The following is a 27,899-nucleotide window of genomic DNA, read 5'->3' as shown; positions in this document are numbered from 1 at the left end:
AGGTGATAACTTTTGGCAGTACAATAATTAATTTTAATATTTTCAGTTATGAAAGTGTGTTAAAATTTTTTTAACAAAAAATATTTCCATAATAAAAATTACTCTCAAATTTCATTCCTTTAAAATAACGGTTGTCAGAAATCAACATAAAAAAACATAATACCGGACGAGTCAACCGATTCCGTATTTACTGGTTCCATTTATACAGTAATGAAAAATTGTTCTCTAACGTGATTTAGCCATATATTTGGTAATATCATTGAACCCTTTGACCTTTGATAGGGTAATTTTATTTACAACTGTCACGAAATACACTGCTTAATTAGTTGTTTAATAAGTTTAAATGTACGTATTGTGTAAATGTAAAATATTTTTTTAGGTTTCCTATAAAATATCTGCATTATATAATAAAGTCTTGTACACTTCAATTCTAAAATCTTTCGTTTTCTTTCTCGAGTCAATTACGAAGATATAGTCAAAATCTTCGGATATTCTTTCTTCTATCTAAGAAAAGGACCAATATATAGCTACTTCCGCACATGCAGCCCGCTGCGGTGCACTTTATTGCACGACTACGACTGCATGTGCGGAAGTAGCTATATATTGGTCCTTTCTTACTTAGGATGGACTTCTGCAAAATAACGTCTGATTCCATTAAACTTTCTTCTATCATCTCATCAACTCTTTATAATTTAATTTATTCTTCTCTGTCTATAATCTGAACTTGGTTCGTATATTGTAAGTTTGCCGGTTACCAAATTTCTACTATAATCTTTATATTACCAATTGACATAAAGTTAGTATAAATTTGAAAAAAAAATCTACTACTCTGTGCTTGGTTGCATTGCTGTTATCCGCGCTGTTTTTCTTTTTTGTTTGCCTAGGACTTTGACATCATTTATGTTATATATATTGAAAATTTTCTTCTTTCCCTTAGCCTAATACAAGATAAAAAATTTCTCTTATTACCAAAGTCGCAGAGTTAAATAATACGCCGCAACGACTGTATGCATCATTTACTTCCATTTTAACCTATTTTAGGGGGTTTTATAATTCAACTTGTGAAGACAATAAGTAAAAAGTTCTTTCAATTTGCGCACGGAATAAATTACAGCCCGTAAAGTCAATATAATCTCAATTAAGTGGTTACTCGAGACTTTTGGATAACTGAAATTAATTACAATCCCGATTGATTTCGCAACGGTTCGATATAAAACGTCAAAAGACAAACAAAAATTAAATATACACTGTTCGATTGTTTGAAGATAAGTAAAAGAAAAATTCTTGTTGAATTAAAAAAAAAATCAAATTGATTCTTAAGAAGACTCCAGTAAACCATGAATAATTCAGTTATTGTAAGTAATATTGATATTAATTTTGATCCGGATATTGCAATATCACTGCCAAATATCCAGAGAACTGGTTCGGAATAAAATGAGCCAAGGCTTGAATTTTGAATAGTATGTGAGACATCCGTCAAGTCGTCTGATCGTAAATGTATCGTGTGCGTCTTGTCAATTGTTCGATCGCTTACATATACGCCAAATAACTAGCATTTCCCCTTACACTGCAGTATAACAAATAATCTCATTATAATTATTTGTATTAATTAGCAACAGCCTTTGAAATAAAGTTTAAAATGATATTTTTAACTTCTGTGTAATTAATTCAACATGGTAAGATTTATCTCTCTGGTCTTTCGCTTCTACTTTGCTATTTGAAGTTTTGCTTACGGATCCGGAATCCGGAATAACCATGTTGGACGAAATTTTGACCTTAGAAGTCGGTAGCACCAAAAATGACGGAATACTTTCGAATAAGACGTTATTTACTATTAATGTAATATTTATTTTTTATTAAAACTTTAAATATTATTATTTATTTTATTAATTAGTTTAGTATGTAATAATATTTTAAGTAAGTAAACCTTCATTCTCGCTTTTATGTAGTAGTGATTAGTTCCTATATTTGTCTAAAAGACTTCACTCCTGACCTATAAATAAGATCACCTATTGTTTACACTACCATTATTTAATTACAATAATTTTATTGGTACATCAAAATCCTTTGTACATAATTGGTGTAAAAATTAATTTTAACCTATATATCTATATATATCACATTATCTCGAACAACTGATGGTGACTAAAATGACCAGGATATAAATGCGTCACGTCGTAGCCTCTTCAGCTGGTCAGGTTGCGTTTCACGATGCGAAAGATAGGAACAGGTGGCGAAGCACAATTAAAACAAAGATTACTTCATATCTAGGTGACCATGAATCTAACCAAGGAGTTTAGCGATGCAGTGAAGAAGGAGATGGAATAATACATAGTAAGCAACAAACAACAACTAATGCCTTGCAGTAAACGTCTATTGGCACATATATTGGCTTATTCGACAAACTGTACAATATATTGTATATACAGATAATTTTGGTTGGGTAAGGAAAAAGAAAAGTATTGTGATCAAAGTGTACCATATATAACAAATCGCTACATTATTTTATATTTGGTATCGTTCTTATAGGGAAAAACATATCACTCGTGGACAAGAGTTTTTATAACTCTGTGATGACAAGTGAGAAGTATGATGTTTTAAACTCAAATGCTTTGTGTGAAGTGTGACGTTCATCATCGTCTGATATAAAAAGATCATTCTCATTACCTTCAGATTCTTAAGCGGACATCACGAACAGGCAAGCATAGCGTAGACCGTTCATTTATAAAGGAAACGTCCCACGCTTTGATTCTATTGGAACTTTTGTGAGTTGATGTGAAATGTGTGTGAACGTGTGTGAATTGGTTATAAAAATGACGGTTCTATTAAGTAATTTAACTTCTTTTTCTTTTTTATCAGTCTATCTAGGCCCACAACAAGGCATAGGTTCCTCACAAAGAACGTGATGATGACCGATTTTGAGAAGCCCACATTTTTTATCTTCGACTTTTAGAGATCAATCTTGATTTAAATTCAATAAAATTTCTGCCATACCTAAAGAAAAATATTTGCAGCATTCCATAGAATTACATTTTTATTTTTCCAGTAACAATTATTTTTTTAATTATTTCGCTCAAGATTCTCTCATAAATGTTGTTTTTATTAAAATTTCATAAAAAATATAAGACCTTATCTTAAAATACATTTTGTAGTTAAATATCAAGAGACGAAATTCCTGGCTTTTAAAAGCTAAACTTTATGAAACGAAATTCTCTGTGGTATAACATTAAATTCGCTCTTAGGATTAAGTTAGTTGTTTTACAAGTAGAACAAGAGAAATAATTATTTTTATCTGTTTCAATGTAGGCAACATAAATATTATATTAATAAAATTAAAGAATGAAATTAGCTATTTTAAAATTGCATAACTCAAGAATCGCTCGAACTATTTGGATATTTTTCTTTCATCTTTCTTCAAGGCACGTAACGACTTTTATGGTAGATGAAACAACATTATTCTTATCACAAAGAGCTTTAAACATTAGACGTCAGTCGAAACCGTAAAAGACGTTTTAAGATGAAATGATATAAAAAATGTATAAAGTAAGCAAAACATAATGACGTCATTCTTTTCAGCCGATGGACCACCACTACAAGGCAAAAGTTTCCCCAAATATCGCTATGACGAACGGTCATGCGCTGCCCGTAGCCAGCGACTTTTCGCGATCTTAACTATGTCGCTGGTGCATCTAGTAGGGGGCCTATTCTCGACAGGTCTACCGGCTCCTGGTTGCCCCTCGAGAACCTTTCGGCCCCAACGGTTATCGGTAGCAAGTGCCACGCCCACTGCCACAGACGTGCAATTCTTCGAGGAACATCGATGATCGTGGTTCTTCTAGGGATCTCCTCATTTCTGATTGGATCTCGCATCGAAACTCTGAGTATACCTCTCTCCATTGCTTTCTGGGTGACCTAGAGCCTTCTTATGAGACTCATCATAAGCGATTACGTCTGGGATCCATATGTCATCACCGGCAACATACATCGATCAAAGGCGATAATAATGTGATAATAATAATAATTATAAGGTAATCACGTCATTACTAGTCTTGACATTTACGAAAAAGAAAATTTATTATTTTAAATAATCATCGTTTACTACTAGGACGTTAAATTAATAAATAAATTTATCAAATTGAAACATCTTTTATTTATGTTCTTCCCGCGTAAATTTTTGTTATAATAATAAGACTGTCGGAGTAGATAACTAATCATATTATTAATAAATCTTCACCACGCCATACAGAAAAAACTAAATAAGATGCTATCTTTTCTGTAACGTAATAATACGTGCTCCAAATATATACATAAACAAATTTAATAAAAAAATCATTTCCCATTAATATATATCTTTAAGAACAGTACATACGTATAAAAAATTGACGATAATTTGTCGTCAGTATGAATCGCTTATCACTTGGACCAATCGCCGAGGTTTGTACAACAATGTGAAGCATTAGATCCCTTAGGTTACGCATAGAATGCAATGTCATGGTTATATACACCTGGATAACACAAAGTCTGGACAATTCATACAAGAGGTTATTAAATGGACAAATTTTTAGGCAGTTCTGCGTTAGTCTTATATCAAAAGACTGTGTCATATAATTCTAGAGCATTAGTGAACGAATATGTTACGCAAAAATATTATTATTTTTGACAAAAATCTGTTAGAAAATTGTTAATCTTAAAAAGGATGGACAAATAGTAAATACTGCTATAGCTGTTTTGAATTAAAGGCTTCAAATTAAAGGCTTAATAGGCTACAAATTTTTGAAGAACTCCATTGAATTATGAATTTAGAACCGTAAGCATAAGTTACGGTACTAAAACGTCGTGTCTCATATGGGATTTCTTCGGTGAGCTGACAGTCGCTTAACGATCCACGAGTTTTCTCTACAAAATCCAATCAGGAATGTATATTCGTTGTTGAAAGAAAATACTTGATAAATCCCAGCGCATTGGCAAGATGAACTGACAGTGGGAGGCCACAATGGGAGTAAAACAGCCTCTGGGGCCACATGGTTTTCAAATAAAGACCATAGACCGGCAAACGTAACGCAGCATGTACACCCTTGACATAGACCAATAATGTGGTTAAGATCATCGTAAGATAGTGCATACAGACCACTTCCTACATGTCCTATCTTAAAGAAAATGATTGTGTTCAGCTGTGGAGGTCGTACAGGTAAAATGATGATGAGAGACGAAACCATACAGAGAAATATACCCGTGATAGTGTGAAATTGTTAGTGTGTATAAAATTATTCGGTAAAAAAATCCTCGATGAGAAATTAATATGTCATTATAATAAGAATAAACACGTTACCTTTGCTAAGAGTATCAGTTTAGGTAGAAGTCCATAAATGAGATTTTGTCCGGAGTGTTTCATATCAGGGGTGGGCAAATTCTTTCATAGTGCGAGCCATTCTTCGTAATTTGAAATTTTTCGCAAGACGTAATTGAATACGCATTTAAAACGCATAAAAGAATTTTTTTTACAAAAATAATATTAATTGTAATTATTTAAACAAAAGTACAAAATATACGTATAGAAGTTAGATATAATGGCCCACGTATATGACAGAACACCTAATAATACTTAAGACACCGGCTAGGTAATTATGATCGGTTTTTGGATTTCGCTAATTTAATGTGGAATAATAATAATTATTATTCACATCAGTAATTTGTTTATATTTCCCAAGAGCTGATATAAATAATATAAATTTAAATACTAAAATAGTTGGATAATCAATCGGAGCCAAAAGTTTCGCCACCCCTGTTTTATAATTTTAAGAAAAAAAGGTTTTTTTGCTAAAAAACTTAGAGCTTTACTTTGAAATAGTACATTACAGACAATATTAAAACTCGTTGACGAAATGTTTGGTTTTATAAAAACGTATTTTTTAAGTTTATAGGATATTATCTGGAATATTTATTCAAATGGTTCTGAAAAAGTTTACTAGACACATGTGTGACCCGAAAAGCGACGATATACTCTCTTATCAATGATGGATGTTCAAGTTAATCGTTTCCTTTAAGAAATCTATTACGCAAGCGAAGTCGCAAAGGTTATAAGGGTGCGTAAATTCTATATTACAGTGACGTCGAAGTCATTACGAGGCCTGATAACTTAAATACAGTTTCTAACGACATTTAACCAGCCCACACCTGGCACTGCGTCGTGTTGACCTTTGCAGCCAAATGTCAATCGATACACGATCACATGTTATGTTTGTTTATCCATTGTAGTGGCGTCAGTTTGTTTATAGACATATATATTATACATATATTTAGATTAGCCATTCCTCAATAATATTTGTTACTACAAAAAATACTAGAAACATTGATTGAATTGATGGTTATCTGTTGAAGTAGAATTTGGTATAAAATAGTCGTTGGCGATGTTATGGTGCCGATTTTTTGGTTGTCATCTTCTAGAATGAAAAAACTTGCTTTTCTAACAGACTATATACTGCTTGAAGATATCTTCCAATAGAAAAATATATTAACGTAACTCATTTCAAATATGAAATACGGTTTCTGCGTAGATCTGCATAAAAACCTTTTACAATGTATTAAAAAACTTATAAAAAACAATAAAAGAAAACGCTGAAATCGTTCTCGTCATACTTTAATGACGTGACTAAGAGAAATAGAGATATATTTTTATATGTTCACATTTGTCTATGCAGTACTAAGAGTACAAAGATAGCGGTGGACTGGAGTGTTTTTCGATTAAGTTTTTATACCACGAACCTTACACAGTTCGAAAATATTTTTAAGTTAATTTTGTTAATCATTTCAAGAACATAAAGTACAGGTTTTGTAAAAAGCAACCGTATGATTTTGTATGAAACAAGAAAACTTCTCTTATTGTTGCTTGTAGTCATTTATCATGCATTATGTGTACATCGAGACGTGGGCTTACGGGCTTTAAAAGTTCCTGGTCACCCAGAGAGCAATGGAGAGGATTGTGCTTGGAGTTTGAGAGATCGCATATATGAAGATAACAAGCAAAATCATCTGGCGCGACCACCAGTTGCCAGACCCGGCGTGAGTAGTGCCCTATTGGGTGGTACGACGACTTAATAGTCGCAAGACCGGTGATTGAGATAATTTTTGGGGGAGGACTATGCTTCTTATGGCTTCTGTCTATAAGGTATACTTTTTATACTAAAAAATAATAAGTCTTACTGCGTAATAATTTTTTTTTACAACCGCATTGATTTAAGAATTTGAAATTGGAACACTATAATGTCTACGTAGTACTGTCTAACGTCATATAGCCGTCGCAGTAGCAACTGCCTATGGATTTTGTCTTGAAAACCTACAACTAAAATATAAATATCGAGTCAAGATAATAAAGCAGCTTTCAAAGTAACACTTTCATCATTTTCTTTCTCGCAAAAAGATACCCGAATTTAAACTATTCGAGATTATCCAGCGTAAAATGTTCTAAAGAGTTTTTAAGCAAATTAAATGACCGGTGAGCAAAATACCTCGAATTCAGAGCAAAGTCGGCCCAAAAAAAAATGAAAACGTTAAAAATGCCTTACAACACTGACATATTTTGCATTCACTTTGTACGTTTGGAGAAGTAAACTTCTATTATAATAATGTTTTAACTAAATTAAGAATAAGATAAGAATTCAAAAATTTAATAAAATGTATAATATAAAAAAATAAATAACTAAAATAGACATATTTAAGACCACTAAGAAAACTCGCAATCTGATCTCTGTTTAAAACGCTCTCAAATAAAAATAGGCAGGTTTAGACCAAAATATTCTTCTTTTTCCATTACACGGGGAAGATAATTGAGTTACCACAAAAGAATGACATAATAATAACTAATGGTTGCTCAAAGAGTAAGGGAGAGAAGATGGTACTAATTAATGTCACGGATATCGGCTTGTGATATGGGAATAGGCCACATTGTAAGAACGCAAGATTCCAGATGCGAGTTTGTGCTGAAATGGAGACCATTTCACTAGAAAAGGCGACGAAAAAAACTTCAAACATGATAGAGGAATGACATCATGCAGCTGGCGGGCCGCAATGTGAACTTCTTGAGAAAAGTAGCTAGATGTTGCTGTGTAAAATTATAGATCACGAAGGGGAAAACATCAAAATAAAGGGAAATTTATTTAGTTTAGACTTAACGTCTAGATATTAGTTATTTGGTGGACAGCTGATCATGTTAAGGTTATCGAAAGATGTGGGCAGCTTTCAACTGGTCGTGTTATAAATCTATAGTGGAAGTATATGTCCAGCAGTGGACCCTGTTTGAACGAAATAATGATGATGATGGTTACATTTGAGAATTAAATGTATTTTAGGATGATAGTCAAGATTTTTTTGAAAGTATAATAAATCACCTAAGATGCTACGACGTAGCCTGTAGCAGTACTACATTGATATCGGTCTTTATAAATGTGAGATATAATGTTGTTCATCATAGGATTACAAAAACTAACAAGCGTAACATTATAAAGTATGTAGGCTTCATAATGTTTTGATTTAATTAGATAATACACAGAGGAAGTTTACAGATATATGTATATCTTGATACCGTTTTTAAACAACATTACACATATATAATTTTGTCTATAAAATATGAACAGCGATTGGTAAGTAAGTTTAAGTAAATTAGGGAATTCTGTAATTAGCCTATATTAGAGTCAAATTTAAAAAAAAATCTAGTAATGTTTGCGTTACGACGCGACAAGTCGGGCTGGCGATCGAGTGCAGTTATGGGACTGGTTTTACGAACCTAGCGCCAACCACATCTGTCTCTTATATAAGAGTTCTTCATTTGTTGCATTTAAAATACTACGCGTTCTACAAGTATATAAATATACATCTGTGATCAAAAAGTAAGGTGAAACTGCCATTTATAAATCTCCAGCATTTGGAAGGCGGGTATATTTTTTTCCCAAGGTTGGTTGGACTGTCTATAACATTTGCCAAGCGTCTGTTCGTTAAAAGCTGGAATAAATTTAGCCCAGCCTGACTTTTTTTGTAAAATGTTTTGTGCTTTAAGCGCACTAAGTAGATTGGTGCTAAACTTGCTCAATCTTATTGAAAAGCCTCAAAAACTCGTATCATTCCATCCAACCATCGTATTCGTCAACAATAAAGGCTAATGCGGGGGCGCTATTTTGACATAATTGAGGAGATAAAAACCGAATCAAAGGTAGTTTTGAAGGTTATACTTAAAAAAGACTATTCCGGCTGTTTTGAGGATAGCGAAGGCTTTGGCAAATGTCCGTTTTATCGGACGGGGATTACTTTGAAGGGAAAGATATTAATTTAGAAGAATAAATATATAATTAACATTTTATAAAAAAATACCTTACTTTTTTGAACACAGTGTTATATCATTTGCCATGAAGTGAACTCGTTTTTCATTTCATCACATTATAATAAAAGTAACTATGAAACTATTAACCCTTAAATGCATGACTTTTATTTATACTTTTAAAAAATATATTTTTTGCATATAAGTACACTACAAAGCAGGAAAAAGAGAAAAAAAAATCTTTTAAGTTTATTTATTAAAAAACCTTACATCTGCAACAGATACACAACAATATGCATTTACTTTTAAGTGTAGTATTCATTTTACGTTTAAATGGTTGCAGTTTTTCATCGTTATGTATTTAAGGATTAAGCTAAATATTTCTTTCTGTGTCAATAATTAAAGGCTAGAATAAGATCAGTAATCTAATTACCCCCTTCGTTTACAGAACTAATACGCGGCAATGCCGGTTTGTCTGAAAGGAAACATATCTAATAGCTCTAACTATGCTTCAATAAGGGGTATATATTTTTTTTCATTCAATCTTATTACTATTTATATTCATTATAACTGTTATAATTTTAGCTTTTTTATTCAAAGCGTTATTTATTGTTACCATTATAGATCAGTATATTTTATATTTAAATAATTACTTAAAATATTTATTTAAACATGTCTGCGCAGGCCTATGATCAGATCCGCGATTCGATCCCAACTCGGGCTATATATAATTTGTATCGCACATACACTATGGCATTCGGGATATATAAGCTATTAATCTGTACAAAAAATTTTATACTACATGTCATATTATGTGTTTCTTTTTACTTTGTTGTATTTTTAAGTAAATTAACAAATGCTACAATTTTGTTACTGTCTTCAGGAAATTGAGACCGTACGTATATATAAAGAAGTTCCACAAGATATTTTAGTCCTTCCCTTTCATAAGTTTTAAATCTTATTTTGCTTATTCTCTGTAGAAGTGCATGCTGTTAGCCCGAAGACTTTTACAGCTTCATCTGAACTGAGTTCACGGAGCGGTAGGGTCCGTGAACTAAACAAATCTTTTCATAGCATTCAAGATCTTAGGTTTGATCGAAAAGCGTGGAACTTGTTTTGTCGGCTCATTTACTTGGTATATATTATAATGTACATGTCGTTAATTGTTACATTTATTTTAAAAAGATCTCTTTAGTTTTTAGCCGGCACTTCTCAGCAGATCAGTTCGACCGTACCTTACTACTTATAATATTACAATAATAGACAATTCAAAAGAAAGGCATTTTGAATTTAAAATTAAAAAAATAATTTACGCCTGTAAAACTTAAGGTTCACATTGAACGGAAAACTCGACGAATAAATCTGTCGGAAGATTTGCAAAACTCTACTCGAGAAACGTTTGCAGACCACCTGTGGAGCGCATATTGGTGTTAATAGAAAATTACTTTATTCTTTTTTGCAATAGGGTTGATTTTTGATTAACGCGAAAGTTGTTTAAACGAATGATTCATTTTTAAAATTTTACTCTTGCTTTTGCTGTTATGCTAAAATAGTGGCAGAAACAAATCTGGTTTAGCCGACGGCTAAAGTATTCTTCTTTATTTATATTTTTAGCTAAAAACACTAGAAGGGGCATTGAAATAGTAATATAAAGCATATAGTACTAAAAAATTTTGATGCGCGCACTTATTAAGGGTGTGTATAACATATGTTATACGTATATGTATGTATATATATATACATATATATATATATATACATATACGTATACAACAGCATATAAATAGTTAAAGTTAAGGTAGGTTAAGATCCAATAATTATACTTATATAATTTATACGAATATATATATATATATATATATATATATATAAATATAGCAACACCATACACAGTCATTACCGACGAGTATAGCTTACTGCTTACTTTACTAGTTTTTTCTCGCTTAATAAAATAATTGTGCTGTAGTAAGAGTTTTACCCTTTTTTTATAACAGCACAAACACCATCTGAAGTAATAATACTCTAATAAAATAAATGAAGTAATAATACTAAATCAAACGGAGGCTCGGTCATTTTTTCTTTTTATTTTCAAGCCGTTAGACTGCCAATACAAGGTATATTCATTTCTTATTTGATCTTTCAGCAAAATTCTGAGCAACGATGAGTGGTTATACTCATCGTTGCTCTTTGAATGACGTTGTGCCTTCTGTGAGGCCCTTCGTAAGCGATCACTTCTCTGATCCGTGTGTTATCACTGGCAATACACATTTGTCAAAGACATTCGTCTTCAGAGTTTGCGTTAATTTGGACGAGATGTTTCAGAATTAAACGCTGGCTATCCGTGTTGGATTAGCCGAGTGATCTCTTTATTTATGTTGGACTTACCAAAACGGAAGATTTTTTTCAGGTATCTACGATTTCGAGCGTAGCACCTCCGACATATACTTGAGTTGGTAAGACAAACTTGATGCAAAGGCTTTTGAAAATTTGCGCAACCTTGCATTACACTTGTCAATTTGAGAAGTGACAGAAGGAACAGAGAGTGTTTATGACTATTACGCAAGGAATAGTGATTTTCTGTATTATGCAGGCTGTTGAATTTCAAAATCCTGTGTACTGCAACGGTATAAATAAGTGATTTATAAGATAATGAAATACCTTATGTTTGAGTAGTCGTCAGCGTTCCGGAGAAAGGAAGCTCATGTCGAATCGGAGAATGTGCGCCATGATCAGTAGACGTCTACACTGCGTGGCGTCAGCAACAGGACTGACTGCTGCCGACCACGCTGCCGATCCACGCTGGTGCGGTGGGCGTGGCGCGGGGACCCGCCCACCTCAACAAGTTGCAGCCCTCTGGATATCTGCGGATCAGCGATTTATCTATTAGGAACGCTAAGGCGGTTTGCACATGATCGGGTCAGTTTCACGTCTTTCTTTGATATACAGTAATCGATTAATGGGTACATGTTTACTTAGAACAAAAGGTGACCATCATTGGTAATAATAACCATTAGAATTTCACTCACAGGAAGTCCAGTGCTGAACATGGGCCTCCCTATTGATTTCAAATAAGACCGATTTGAATAGGCTTCCGTAAAGTGTCTTCTGATGACATTAACAAGATCCTCTGCATCGTGTTTGGACGTTCTACGCTGAACTCACCGATCTGTGGTCTTCACTTCTCCCAGCTGCTATCTCTCATCGTTCTGTTTCTTGCCAAGCTTCTATCATTTCAACTTGTTTCATAATGTTATTAAATACCAAAATCGCCAAAGAAATTATTATATTACTTTATTTAGTAAAAATGTTCGAAGGATTTATCTTGTGTACTCCAGCACACGACAATAATTCAATGGTGAATAAAGAATAATTACATCTCGTCTTATCTAAACACTAAATTGTTACCATTTTACTAATCTAGTTTTACAATATTAATAGCCTGAAAACTAAATATTAATAGTCACTGTATGTCGCCTTACAATGTCTTCACGGCGGGGAAAATGATTTGCTCTTAAAGAAAAGTCATTGGCCATAACTTGGTTTAAGTGCGAATTGGTGGTTATATCTTTTTGGTCTTGTGACCTAAACCGGGTTCCGCAAATATGTTTAGGAGCAGCAGTGATGGTATATTATCATCATCATTTCATTGATAGGATGATAAAGGCCTCCTCTGAATGGTAGATGAGCCTTTAAGGTTCTAGACTGAAAATCATGGATTGGAAAGCGTGGCGTAGGAAGTTCGCCCACAAGTTGGTCAGAAAACTTTGTTAGGACCATTGGAAGGAGCTAAAACTTCCGTTGTCCGCTTCCAACCGGTCATATAGTTATATAAAATACGCGCCAATAACGTTTGAGAATATAAAATAAATCAGGGAAACTAGTTAAGAATATTTTTGATTGTCACCTTCAATACATTTCAGACAATTCTTTATAAAAATTTTAAATAAAAAATTGAAGGCAAGCCTAATTGATTTGTTGATTAAAGGTATTATATCTTTTATTTTACTTGAACATTTTATGAATAATAAAAAAATAAATATTATCTATCTTCTGAAATCACAATAGATTGCAGTTGCCTGCACTCGGTCTAAGAGTCTGCATTAGAGAAATAGGATCAGCGACACGCCTACAGCTGAGCCTGTGATCTTCGCAGATTGGACCAATCAACTCGGGGCCGCAGTTTTTCTCGGCGTCTCGGGGGTCCGCGACTCGCAGTCTCCTAATGTTTATTAGGAACTGTCTTTACACATTTATATGTAGGAACATAGACAGAGGTAAAATATTCAGAGGTTTAAATATAAAACGCTTTGTGTTCTTATCACATATTGTAGATTGTTACTTTCCATTTATATGTATTATTATCTATATAGAATCATTTAAACTATGATCACTACATCATGAGTAGAATGCCAGAGGATCCCAATTTGTATAAAAATAAGAATCAGATTGAACTCCCCTATAGGGCATCCTTCAACTTGAGGTTACGACGGTTCCAAACGCGCCCTGACCTGATAATACAATAAACTCAGACGGTTTTTTTAAATGGTCTCTTCACTTACATTCTAAGACAGGAGTTAGAGCAATTTATTCCTAAACTCTCTTATCACTTATTTTTTGTTTAATAAACTTAGTATTATAAATTTACTATAAAATATTTTAAGAGAGGTAACATGGGAGTATGTTGAATAATAGATGATCCACAATAGAGTTGCTAATTTCATGACTAAACCGTGCTGCCTGTTTATCTTCATACTTTCTCGGTAGGCTTTCAAGGTACACGGAAAAACCAAATACCCACATAAACGTACTGGCTTGGCAGCTGACAATAGTTGAGAGTATTAAAAAACTAAAAGAGAGATATATGTACACGACTGTTATATGTAAATACTATAAATAGGTTTTAATTTTTCTTGCAATGAAGAAGGAGCAGGTACGCTCAGGCTATACGGGTTTACATCCAATGGTGTATATGATATTATGTTAATTTTACATAGTTGAAATATGTATAGGACTTTTAAAACACTAAAGCCTGCGCGCATTCACCGCCTTAAAAATATCTCTTCTTAATCACGTAATTTTTAAAAAAGGGTCTCTAGCCCAAAATAGATTACGATCTAGCTACTATTTAAGACGAGTATCAAACTAAAAAAAAATCTAAATTAATATTAATGAAACACAGTTCCAGTGTAGTGGTTAAGAAATGCGACTCACGATCGTATGGGAGTTTGATTTCCGGAAGACACACTCTTTGTGTGATTTATTTATTAACACTTTATTAAACGGTGAAAGAAAACATCGTCCGAGAATCGACATATCCTGGGAATGAAAGTATAAAAGATCACATGTGCATATATTAACATGCATTTATTACAAGCTAGAGCGTCCTCCTTTTAAATGGATCAACAACCTCAGAACAACAGTACGAACCACGTAGGTGAGAAGGATATAGAAACGCATAATACTGAAGACATTAGGCCTTTAATCAGCTGCAGATACATGTGTACTGATATATATATATATATATATATATATATATATATATATATATATATATATATATATATATGTCTATATATATACTATTTTATATGTATTCTAGGTATTCTATTTTATCGGAACCTAAGCAGGAAGCGGCTAAACGGTTTTGTAGCTTGGCATATACTATATTATTATTTATATATATATATATAAAAGCTCAGCCTAAATTAAAGAATATGTTTTACTTATGTATATCTCCAACTCCTTTTCACTCCATTACATGAGAAGTATACCGTAGTAGTTTATATTTTTAGTTCTAACTGTAGTTTAATGTTCACACAAACACAAATGTAAATATTAAATAAATGGACTAATGACATGCATAATGGGTTATTTTTATACTATGCTATATAACGACTATTTGCGCAAATAGGACAACTAGATAGGCCTATGGCGTGTTAGGCATATAAAAACAAGAAATCACCATGATTTGTAGTTCTCTATTTCTTTTATAGATTATATAACTTCTGCGGTAACATAAATGAAGCGTCGGTGAAAATGAATAAACTACTTCCGGTGGTAAGTTAATTCCGTCGCATCTACCTTCTCTACTTACCTTACGGTACTAAACTAGTAACATCTTAGGAAGTAGACTTACGAATTACTTTCTTTGGAAAATTAGATTATTTTATTTAGAATATTTTGTAATTAATTTAGTACTGATATTAAAATGCGAATTAAAATACGAATGCACATAAGTTAAGTAGTAATTTAAAATATTCAATAATATTTTCCTTGGTGTATGTATACTATTCGACCCTTGCGTATGTGAGAAAAGGATATGCGATAAGCACCCGCATGGTCCCTCGGTGACCGCTGCCTTTATTTCTATTATCTCTAAGTTATATTGTTGATGTGTTCATCAAAGTCACAAAAGTTGTAGAGAAAAATCTCATGTGCTCATATGATTTATTATGTAAAATTATTGTAATACTAAATGCTGTAAATTAAATAAAATTGTTAGTTTTATTTTACGGTGCTATAATAAATAATTTTGATGCTTAACGAACACAGATGTAGCGACATATCATTGCCCACGTGAAAATAATGAATTTTCAAGGTATGGCACAAACACTACGACTGTCCTTGCTATATATTTATCGATATTGCAAATGTCAGGTGTAAAATAACAGAATAAGGAAACAAAATAAAAATATGAACATAAAGAAAAACCAAACTGTGATAAATATCCATCTGTAATGTAAATAAACAAGTTAAGCTTAAATAAAATATGAATACACTGTGATACATCGTTACGGATATACCTAGGCTGTAATAATTGAGAAACGTATGAAAGGCGATACAAAGAACGAAATTTAGAATGAATGAGAATGATAGATTATGTGATGTATGCTAGAACAGTGAATGAACGATTGTGTATGATTTGTGAATGATAGATTGAAAGGGGCGAGCGAATATAAAAGGCCCGTGAAAAGTGTTATAAAATGTAACAGTCCCCTTCCCACAATAAGATAAGGGTATACGTGAGACCCCAAAAACGATGCCTTTAAAGTAAATGTAAGTTGTACTGGAGATTGTACCTCTTATTAACAACATTCTATAAAGTATTAGGAAACTTAAAAGTAATGAAATAAAGTCAATCTCTAGTTATAGCGCGACCAAAGGGATTAATCTTTATTTAAGTTGTGCACTTTTGGTTAAGTGTGGCGAAGTCTACGATGCTACATGATTGCCTAGAAGAAACCTGTTCTAGAACTGAGAGTCGTGAAAGCGTTCTTTATACCAGTACTAAATACCCAGACTTACTTCTTTAAAGGATTTATTTGTCTGTGGTTACGGTTGCTATTTAATTCACCGTCGAGAGAAAGCATTTCATAATTTCATCATTATCATTATTTCAGACGTAAGTCAACCAATGTTGGACATAGATCTCCCTAATGTATTCCCAATAGACCAGGTAGGAATGCCTACGATTAGCGTCTTCCGACGAACATAGCGAAATCGTCTGTCCATCTTGAATGTGATAGTCTTATACTGCGCTTATCAATCCGTGATGTCCACTAAAAATGGCTTCCCGTTTTGCGCGCTGCCACTGCTTATTAAATTTGCCAATGCTCAGGAAAATTTCGTTAACTTTGTTTACTATGCGAACTTCATCATTCTCATAGAAGAGTATCTAGCATAGCCTTCCCTATGGATTATTGAGTTACTGTGATCTCCCCAATGAGGCTCGAAGTGATAAGTAAAACATGGTATCATGTTTTACTTATCATAACTGGCAGCATATATTGGTGGTAAACCTTTTTTGTCTTTAGACGTGAATATGTAATTTCATGACAATTTATTTTAAAATTCATCGTTTCTCTTTATTATCTGTGTCGATACTATAGTTTTTACACAGAAATGTAAAAGTCGATAATTAGATATGTTTAAATTTGTATTTACAAAACTACTGTGTTTGTATATACGGACAGATAATTATATTTACAGGCAAAGCTTACGCTATCATAGGCGGTGTTTATTGTAATAACTTAATTGCGTTTGCCAAGTGTCTTGCGTCGGTCGGTAATTACGAAAAACATATAATGCAGAGGTACGAAACCTTTTGTTCATTGTAGTTTATTTATTTATCTTAAATCAAGGTATGAATTTCTTCCTGATACACACGCGAGGTTCTTGAGATCATCAGAGAAATTGAAATTCAAAATGCCGGCGCATTCTTCTTAGTTTGTGCCCAAATTTTTGTAACACACAGGTCGGGTGGTATGGTTTAACGCTGAATATAAGACATGCTAACTCACTAACTTATTCTAAGGAAATGGTTAAGTACTTTTTAAGGTCTAAACCTTTGTTTATTTTATTCTTTCTCTGTTTCGCTATTCTTTTCGAGGCAAGTGCGTTCCAAGTCACTTTGATGTTATTTTATTATTGTATTACAATATATGTATTATACCTTCTTTATTATATTTTCCTATATATATGTATAGTAGTTTAGTATACAATAATAAACAATAACAACAAACGGACTTGGAATATATATATATATATATATGTATATATATATATATATATATATATATATATATATATTTATACATATATATATATATATATATATAAATGTATATATATGTATATAAATATATATTTATATATATACGTTAACTGCCCATTATTTATACTTGCCTCGTGTAATGAGACGTATGTATCGTAATGCACGTTATAAGTTATAAAGAATATTAAATGAATAAAAATTAAAAAATAAGTAATTGACAACTTAATTTCAAAAATTAAATGTTTGTGATACCTGGAAGAAGGTAATTAAAGAAAACCAAGGTAAACCATTATTTCGATTTGAGCTTTTCCATTTTCATAGTACACTGAGCATCATAACAATGGCGTTGTTTGTTGAAAATGTTAGCTTCTCTGTTCGCGTGTCCTTGACGAGTCTAAGACTTTTCGGTTTCTGGCCGCCCGAGAATATATCTAACCATGGAAAAGTATGGTACAACCTCTACGGTTTCTTTAGCTTCATGTTTATGTTGGGTAAGCCTAGGTTGAAATTAAAACCTTATAAGTTCCACAGATTTTCCCTTTACAGCCCATAAGGCTGTATTTTCTATTTTCAGTGTCTTAAAGAGCCCGTAGATACTAGCGTTGATTTTCGATGGTCTTAATATCTCTCCATGATCTAAGACTTGATATAATTATATTGTAAGATCTTCGTTCAAGAATATTCCTCAGTTTTCTAACTTCTGTTCTTCTAGCCACTATAATTATCTATATGGTTCTTCCAGCCACAACCATTATGGTTATCAAAATAGAGCTTTTTTTAGTACTAATGGAATGTATTCCACAAGTCCTGAAAATATTTGTTTAATTCTGTATCTGTTGCGTTCTTAATATACGAAACTAGCAGTCTACAGCAATTTCTAATGAGCAAAGTAAACTCTAAGTACGTATTAAAGGAATCGATACTATCGAATGCTTCGCAAATAGTGTCATTAAAACTTTGCATTTTGCTAATAGAAAGAAATTATTATTTATCATAAAGTTCCCACATACACTATGAAAGAAGATCACGGAAAATCTTTTCTATTTATCGAATAAATCAATGCCTCAGTGGCAATATCTACTTCCTATAATTCTTCTATCAAGCTAACCAGTGCGTCTATGCGAAGTGAAATCCCTTAAATATTTTTTGATCCTTGCATTGTTTATGCCTTTACTAACTTAATTGTGTTACGTAAGATATTTTTTTTAGTAGAATTCAGTTTTGAAATATTTCTTTCTGCTACCATTAAAATATCACCTATTGTATAATGTATTTCCTCAAATGTGTTGACAAAGTTATGAAAGAAAATTCCTTAAAACCACCGTAGACCCACAACGCTTCAGAATCGAAGTTTCTAATATATGTAGTATCAGAAGTAATTAAATGGACAGCTATATATTTGATGATGTTCGATCCTTATTACCTTTTATAGCTTCATGGAACAAAAGGTACAGATCTGGTTTATAGCTGATCCGGAATGCCGGAGCTAAATAAAGGTAATAAGTGTAAAATGCTTAAGATGCTATCTTTCAAGTTCACGTGTGTTGAATCACAAGTAATAAAACAGAATTCATTATATTCGATGCTGTACGATCCTTTATAGCTTTTAGAGCTTCACCTAACTTAATGTACAGATCAGGCCCATAACTCGCAAGTTGAATAAAGGCAATCAATGTGATTTGCTGAAGACTCTGTCTTCTTCACGAACCAAGCAGAATTACCCTTATTAGCGATAGAAGGATTGCAGATCACTTATCAAAACTTTTTAAAGTAGTAGTAAAAAAGGCTTTAGAAGTTCTCCCGATAATTCGATAAGAGCATCGAGCCAAGGATTGTGTATCTCGAGTTCTGGTGGATATGCTGAACGCGATTTAAGTCACGACCCGAGTCAAGTGTCTTTCGCCAGTGAAAACTTGACAACTATAAGTAAAACAATAGCCCCGGTTTAAGTTAAGTGCGTTTCTATCCGAAAGATCCGAAGACACTAAAGTTTGTGTCTCTACGTATTAATAACATTCACATATGAATCCTCCATAAAAATCGTGGCTTAGTGTATGATCTGCATTATAATAACTGGTCAAATCTCCAATGGAAATCTTTTAAAGTTTATTGGCCTGCAGGTTCCGTACTAGTTGCCCCGACGCACCATGAAAGCCATTTTGCCTCGGCCCCACTGTCGCATAGATTTCAAGTTACACTCTTCTATCTCTTAAATGCGCAGTTCTTATAATAGACAACTGGAACGATTGCCTGACACCGATATCTTTCGTAGTTCTTTTATTGTTATCAAAAACCATCTTAATAATTCACTGCATCGATATATAGTTAAGTTTTTTGAACTTTCCTTGAATAAGATTGCGAACCGAAGTAAATAATTTGTGATTAAAATCTTTAAGTATGTTGTATCTTTTAGGCCAGATGTTTTCTTTTACGTGCGATAACTTTTCCCTTCTTATTTCATGTTTGAACACGTAAGAGAATAGTTATAAGTACGGCAACTTGTACAGTATTTTTATATCATGCGTGCTGCAGGTGCACATGAATGAATAAACGAATTAAAGCACCTTTAGAGCTCTGATATCATAAGTTCGGTCAAGCCGAAAATGGCAAAGTGTAATGAAAAAAAGGTATAATTCAAATAAAGTTACTAAACAGATAAAATATACTACAGGTACATATATAATCATCCAAGTGGTGGACTTGATCTTAATCTGGGGCGACATTGCTCTGATGACGGCGACAGCGTTCGTTTTGCTGACCAACTTGGCGCAGCTGACCAAGCTCGTCAATCTGAAGATGAAGGAACAGATGATCAGAAATGTAATCAGTGATGCAGACCAGATTTTGAGGAGTGAGGAAGGAGACACGAGCAAAGAAATTGTAAAGCAGTTAGTAAGAATTTGTAATAATTTTTTTTAAGGTACTTAAAATTCACATCTTGAACAAGGATATCTGAACATACCATAATCGCCACGCTTGGGTTTTGGGGTTGGCGATGGTAGTGTGGCATTGTGGGATGTAGAGGGCGCTGTTGCTTATCCCCTTGAAACGTGTTTGTCTTCGTAACTAGTAGTAATCCCATATAATTAATGCATAAATTGTAAATTAAGATTGCATCTAGGAAATCGAACCCGCGATCTACGATAGCAAATATCACTCCTTTACCGTTTGGCTACCACTGTTTATCAAACTGTAAAAGGATATTCTTTAATGAACTTTTTGAATTTATTACGTTATATGTAATAATAATTCTGTTTTTCTTTCTATAACGTTGTACACGTTTGGAAATTGTTAAAATAAGTAAAACAAAAGTCATATCCAATGAATAAGTAAGAGACATGTTTGCAATGTGTCAATCCAGATGCAGTCGCGAGATGACACTGTTGCAACTGCTGTACATCGGCCTCTCCGCTGTGACGATGACCGGGTGGGCAGCAAGCAGCGAGACCAACAAGTTGCCTCTTCGTGCTTGGTGACTGTCCATATATCTTGCCGTAGACATAAACTAAAGATGAAATTTCGTACTAACATTATATACTAACTGTTGGAACTAATAATACTAGAATTCACATATTAATACGATTCGAAAGTAACTCAAAACATACAGGATTTTTAAGTACGAAAAGGACCAATATTTAGCCACTTCCGCACATGCAGTGGTAGTCGTGCAACAAAGTCCACCGCCCGCCAGCCCGCTGATAAAAGCGTATGCGGCAAACAATGCGAATCACACAACCGCCCCCGCCAAATTACTCAACACGTGTTTCACCTCTCTATGGGGCATCTCAGGAGTTATGTTACACCGATTAGTGCCAAACACAGAGACGTGTGCGGTAGTGGCTAAATATGTCCTTTTCTTACTTAGGATGGACTTCCGCGAGGTAACGCCTGATTCCATTAAATACAGGATTTTTGGTTAACAGTGTAAGATCTTTAATGAGGTTATTTTGAAACAAAGTAAATAAATAATAAAGTTTTTTTAAAAGGATTGTTTACAGTGAAACTCAATAAATCTTTATTTTAAAAACTGATGTCAATAATGTACCGTATTTTATCTTGTATCAGATTCTGATTTGATATAAACGTATGAGAAATAATACGTGAGGTGATCGTCTTATAGATTGGACTTATTCGTTATATCAAAAAAAGCCTAGTACTAATAAAACTTAATGTTCCTTTGGAATCAAATATATCCAAAGACCACAAAACTGCGGTAAATAGGTACTGCGATCTAGTTAAAGAAAGAAGTAGGAATAAATTTTATGCGACGGATGTTTTACAATTTGGTTAGGTAGACGAAGGAGTTTGGTCGGCAAAAGGGAACGCCAGCGAACCTATTTAAACTTATTACGCCAGTTGTTAGCACCAAGCATTATACCAGGATCCTCGCTCTAGAACCTGATGAACCTGGCTCCCGCACGGGAATCCATGAAACGCTGGAAACTAACGTCTCTTTTGAAATGTTATAAAGTTTCTGCTTTTACTAGGTATCCATACGACAGCAGCAAATCACCGGCGTACGAGCTGACGTATATGCACCAGGTGTCGGCGCTGCTGGTGGCTGCCTTCCTCAACATCAGCAAGGATACGCTGGTCACCGCCCTTATAGCGCAGTGCCGGTGTCGGCTGCGCCTTTCAAGTCTAGCTTTGAGAGAGCTAACCAGTGATTTAGATATCAGAGGAGACGTAAGTGTTTTCCACTAAGACCTAGTCTTTATTTAAAAGGGTTATTTTTAATTTTTTTAACAACTAGTTATCCTTTATGTCTCGAAGAGTGACATCTATCTGTAAGCTTTAGTCAACACATTTCTAATTTTACTTCATTAGTTTAATAAATTGCTACTAGATGGCGCTGACGATAATAATAAATTCTGATGAAATATTTAAAAAATTACGTCATATGCTTTGTTAGTGATAATAGATCATTATAACAACTTTTTCGTTTACCTCTAATAATTAAGTCATATAAATAACATAAACATTACGACATACAATTTAACAGGTTTTAACATCGGAGCAAGGAATAATAATATCAACCCGTCTACGTAATTGCGTAGAACGCCACCAGAAAACATTGCATGCAGCTCAACAGCTGCAGACTTGCTTCTCGGAGCCGACCTTCGTGCAGTTTACAGTATCCCTGGTTATCATCTGTGTCACTGCTTTCCAACTAGTCTCTGTATGCATATTAAATTATAAAGCTACTATAGATGGCGCTGTTTATAATTTTAATTATTTATTCTTGACCATTCAATATGCCTTTGAAAATTCATTCGATCTTTTTTTAAACAAAGCAATAAATTGACCAAAAAGTAATTAAAAAAAGCTTAAAATTTAAACTTGTTAATTCCATGACATGTAAGCAATTAACAATGATCAATATAACATATTGATTTTTTGTAGCAAGTCGGGAACGTGGTGCGCTTGCTTTCGATGACCACTTATCTTCTGAACATGATTTTTCAAGTGTTCCTGTACTGCTATCAAGGAAATCAACTATCCGAAGAGGTAAAGAAGGTTTTTTACTACCTTTTTTAACCATTTCAAAAATTTTAGACCAAAAATGCTTTTAAAAATTAATCATCCATTTAAATTATCAAATACCATTTTTATATTATAAACAATTACGAAATTGCAGTTAGTGATTTCTTTTGTGAAAGGCTGTTTGTATATTTAGAGAGTATCTGTTTATATAAGGTGTTTTTTTGTACGTGGAGGAATTGCCTTCATATACCCGCTATGGCAATATGACGGGACCCTGGGTACGTATTTTCACATACCCAGCGCTACCAGAGGTTGTCGTCTAGGCAGCCCCTTCTCGGGTGAGAAAAAATTTCGGATTCTCCTTCCAAGTAAACTTCGGCCAGAACCTAAAATCTGGGAACCTTACTCTACCTTGCGCAAACAAAGGACTTCTTTAAGTTCGTTACTCTGAGATCAATAGGACTAAAAGATGAAGTAACGACAAGTACTAAACTTCTCAACCACGCATCGTAATACCGGCACTCCTCTCCCTTCACAGTTTCTTCTATGGACTCTTCTACCACTAGTTTACAACCCTTCTACTCGTCTCTGAAGTGAGTTTATTGTGCCCATCCAATGTGCCTGCCTCGGACTAGCCATAAATCAGACTAGCCATGTAGCTTAACTTCACTCTGGGTCACGAGGTCAAATTAAATTCTCCACGTCAAGACAATCCCTGAGAGATCATGTAATGGTTTGGCTGAACTTATTAATTATACGAGGTGATTGGTTTTAGGAGTAAGAGGAGATGAATGTATTTGACCTTCCAATAACTTTGCTTTTTCTTGCTACTTTAGCTTTTATTTATTTACGTTCTTATTATTTCAAAAACCGTTGTTTTTTGTTTAGGGTGTACAATACAATAACTGACAGTAAATGAGCCGTAAATTCACCTCTTTAAAACTTATACACGTAAAACCAATCATCCTGTATGAAAGATATAAAATTCGCATTAAGCAACAATAAACAATTATTGTTCCAGAGTTTGGCGGTATCAGTGGCTGCATACGAATCGCAGTGGCATTCGTTCAGCGTGACGCAGCGACGGTCGTTGTTGATAGTGATGACCCGGTGCCGTCGGGCGGCGCGTATCACTGCTGGTGGTTTCACTGTACTCTCTCTCGCCTCCTTCATGGCTGTAAGATGTATACGTTATTGGTGATGATTTTCTCGTACCACGGATACCCATTCCTGCATCGATATCAGTTGACACTAAAGCTAAAGTTTCTATTAGAGATACAGTACGCGTTGCGATATATTCGTTAAGAACTAATAAATTTGATTTACCTACATTTACTTAGCTTAACTTAGCTGTAAATGTAATTATTCTATCGGTCCTATCATAGCAAATCTTTGATGGAATTGGTGCCCAAAGCCTCTCTTCTTAGAACTTCCTTATGTGTCCACAAATAGTGGTATTTAAGCGCTATTGTCATATTCTTCATTTCGGACGCAGAACGTTCACTGTTAATATATAGTACACATATTATAAGTCATACATAGATAAGTCTCTCGCGTAAATTTTAGATTGCAAAATTTTTAAATTACTACATTTCAATATTTAATTATTATTATGGTCCTTTACCTTATTCTTGTAGTAACAGGTTAGTATATAAGTAACTTAGATGCGAAATTAAATGTTATAACACATAACACATTAGGAAGCCAGGAGAGGCAGAAAACCGAAGCTGTTCAGAACTCCCGTCACTCCCAGTTCGAACTAAGCCGCTTCCTTTTGTCTATATTATATTTAAATCAGTATTTCCTAGCGTGGAGCACACGCCTCACAAGGGGCCAATTTGTAAGTTTGAAACAAGTTTACCCTTTTGGTTTAATAAAAAAATATGTATGTAACAAAAGGGGGTATAAGAATTTTTAGACGGGTACAGCACAAAAAAGGTTGAGAAACACTGGTCTAAATACAAGAATCTATGTTAATATTAGTCTAATAAGGCTTTAAACTTATTAATTTTTTTTATAATTATTTAATTTACAGATTATCAAGGCGTCTTATTCTTTATTTACATTACTACAGCAAGCGGATGAGAAGAAGTAGATATGTTTGGATGATACAGTCAATAAACGATTAGTGAAGACGTAGAAATTTTCTTTAATATTTTATAATTTATGGTGAAATATATCCTATTTCAACTCACGATAGTTCGCCTTACATGTTATTAGTCTTATTAATAGGAAATTTTGAACGCTTTTAATTTATATTCTCTTGTTAAGTAAGTCATAATTTATTAAGTAAAAATTAGTAAAAGAATGCGTAGTGTGGAGTTGTCTGCGCCGAGACCCCGGAGTGCTTTATGCGCGTTTTGTTAATAAAAACGCGTTTCAGGTTACGCGCCATTTGCGCATTGTCTTCTTAAACTAGCGAAATCTATGTCGAGTAAGAATTCTTTTTATTCTACTCCTTTTCAGCCGATCGACGCCCACTGCATTGTAAAGGTCTCCCCAAATATCACCAGGATGAACGGTCCAGCGCTGCCCCCATCGACTTTCGGTGACTTCCGGCGACTTCCGGTGACTTCCGTCAACTTCCGGCGACATTAACTATGCCATCAGTCCACCATTGGAGAACCTATCCACCGTACAACCAGAGTAACCATTACTCATAAAAAATTTTTGGAATAATTTTACAATTGTGTAAGGACGTGAACAAAGTGTAATCCTATGTAATCATTTGTGATATCGATTTTTACACTGTAATCTCTACATGATATGTCAGGTATATAGATACAGTAAGACATGGCAACTGTAAAGTCAAAAATAATTAAAATAAAATATATATTTTTTTATCGTTCTTAAAATTAATATCAAAGCGACAAATATAATTTTCCGATGTCTTTATAACTTTGATTATATATTTAATTCTTTATAAACGTATTTGAATTGATGACCTCTGGTGCTATGGGGTTCTGCAGTAGAGATCACGGATCGGCAAGTATAACGTAATACGATCCACAAGGTGGACAAATGACTTTGTTAAGATCAACAGAAGACTCATGGGGACTCTGGGTACATTAATTCTTATTCGTTCTTTAGAAAACTTGTAGGAGAGACATTAGCCTTTGGATATAGGTACAGTAGTGGACGTAATAATACGTCCCATGAAGTTGAAATAATAATGATTAAACATTTTTGTATATAATTCAATTTTTAATGGAATTAGGCGTTATCTCGCGGAAGTCCATCCTAAGTAAGAAAACGATCAATATTTAGTCTCTTCCGCACATGCAGTGGTAGTCGCGCAATAAAGTGACAGGACTCTGTGTTTGGCACTAATCGGTGTAACATAACTCCTGAAGATGCCCCGTGGAGGGGTGAAACACGTGTTGAGTGGTTTGGCGGTGGCGGTTGTGTGATTTGCATTGTTTGCATTGCATACGCATTTATCAGCGGGGTGGCGGGCGGTGCACTTTATTGCGCGACTACCACTGCATGTGCGGAAGTGGCTAAATATTGGTCCTTTTCTTACTTAATACAATTTTATTATAATGCGTTAATAATAAATAATATTATAATAAATAAAGGCGATGCGAGTGTACAGAATGGCTAAGTTCGCTTCACTTTACCATGTGATGTACATTCCATCTCGTCTTTTATGGTACTCGTATGAAAAGCAATTAGTGTGATTTTAAAAACACTGATGGAATGTCTCTGATTATAATTAGAGTTTATTAAATAAAACTCGTAAAAAAACTCTAAGTGAGTTTTATTTTTTAATAATCTACTCTATAATGACATCCTTTAACTTGCGTATCTCTACTACGAGGTTTCGAAATACGTTCTCATCTGAGAAAAGTCTACAGCAAACACAGTTTTCAGTGTCAGTCACTGTTTTTTTTAACCTATATAAACGAAATATGAGTTTAAAAATTAAAACTGAAAACTTTAATTGTCAAATTTATTATTATTAATTATATTTTTTTTTATTATTAATATACATAGTTATCGCGATGATGTTCGAATATCATAAGGTGCAGGAGGGTGTGTGACGTCATTAATCTTAAGCGATCTCATTGGTGGATCTCTATAATAAAGCAACGTTCACACTTAACATAAAAATGTTTAATTATTAAAACATTTTTCAGTTTTACTTGAGGATTAGTTACCGCAGAAAGACCTGTGGTAAAAAATCACCTTGGTTCAGAGTAATTATTCCAACACTTGTATATATGAGCAATGGTAGGTATAGAACCGAAACTTACGATTGTAGGTCGTGAGTTCGATTCTTCGGTTGCTATCTTATGTAATTCACAATTTGTATATTAATTATATAGGATTGCTACTTCTCTCAAAAAAGTTTCCAGAAGATGAGCGGCAGCATCTGCGTACCATAATAACACGCCTGCCAAGCGTTCCGAATATGGTATATCTCCTTCTTTGGAGGCCGTCTATGACTTATACTGGATATCTATGAGCTGAAACTTTGGCAGCACAATTTCTAGGTAGAGTTCTGATGGACATTGTAAAAAGAACGTGAAGTATAGGTTTATTAAAACTGGA

The 27,899-nt window shown here is 33.8% G+C and overlaps 1 protein-coding gene across 1 annotated transcript; it reads left to right on the top strand.

Annotated features, from left to right (window-relative positions):
- The first annotated feature begins 18,201 nt into the window (after positions 1–18,201).
- LOC137933564 (odorant receptor 46a-like) lies at positions 18,202–25,440 on the top strand. The gene is made up of 8 exons (XM_068777553.1): positions 18,202–18,352; positions 20,533–20,749; positions 21,223–21,333; positions 22,349–22,547; positions 22,864–23,040; positions 23,265–23,369; positions 24,367–24,522; positions 25,381–25,440. Exons 1-8 carry the CDS (start codon positions 18,202–18,204, stop codon positions 25,438–25,440), a joined length of 1,176 nt encoding a protein of 391 aa, XP_068633654.1.
- Positions 25,441–27,899: the final 2,459 nt, after the last annotated feature.

Source organism: Battus philenor, unplaced genomic scaffold (assembly GCF_028537555.1).
Source record: "Battus philenor isolate CCGP_79_NKW_IND1 unplaced genomic scaffold, ilBatPhil1.0.hap1 SCAF_13, whole genome shotgun sequence".
Classification (NCBI taxonomy): domain Eukaryota; kingdom Metazoa; phylum Arthropoda; class Insecta; order Lepidoptera; family Papilionidae; genus Battus; species Battus philenor.
The sequence above is the reverse complement of the archived record's forward strand: the minus strand, read 5'-3'. Positions and strand labels throughout refer to the sequence as shown.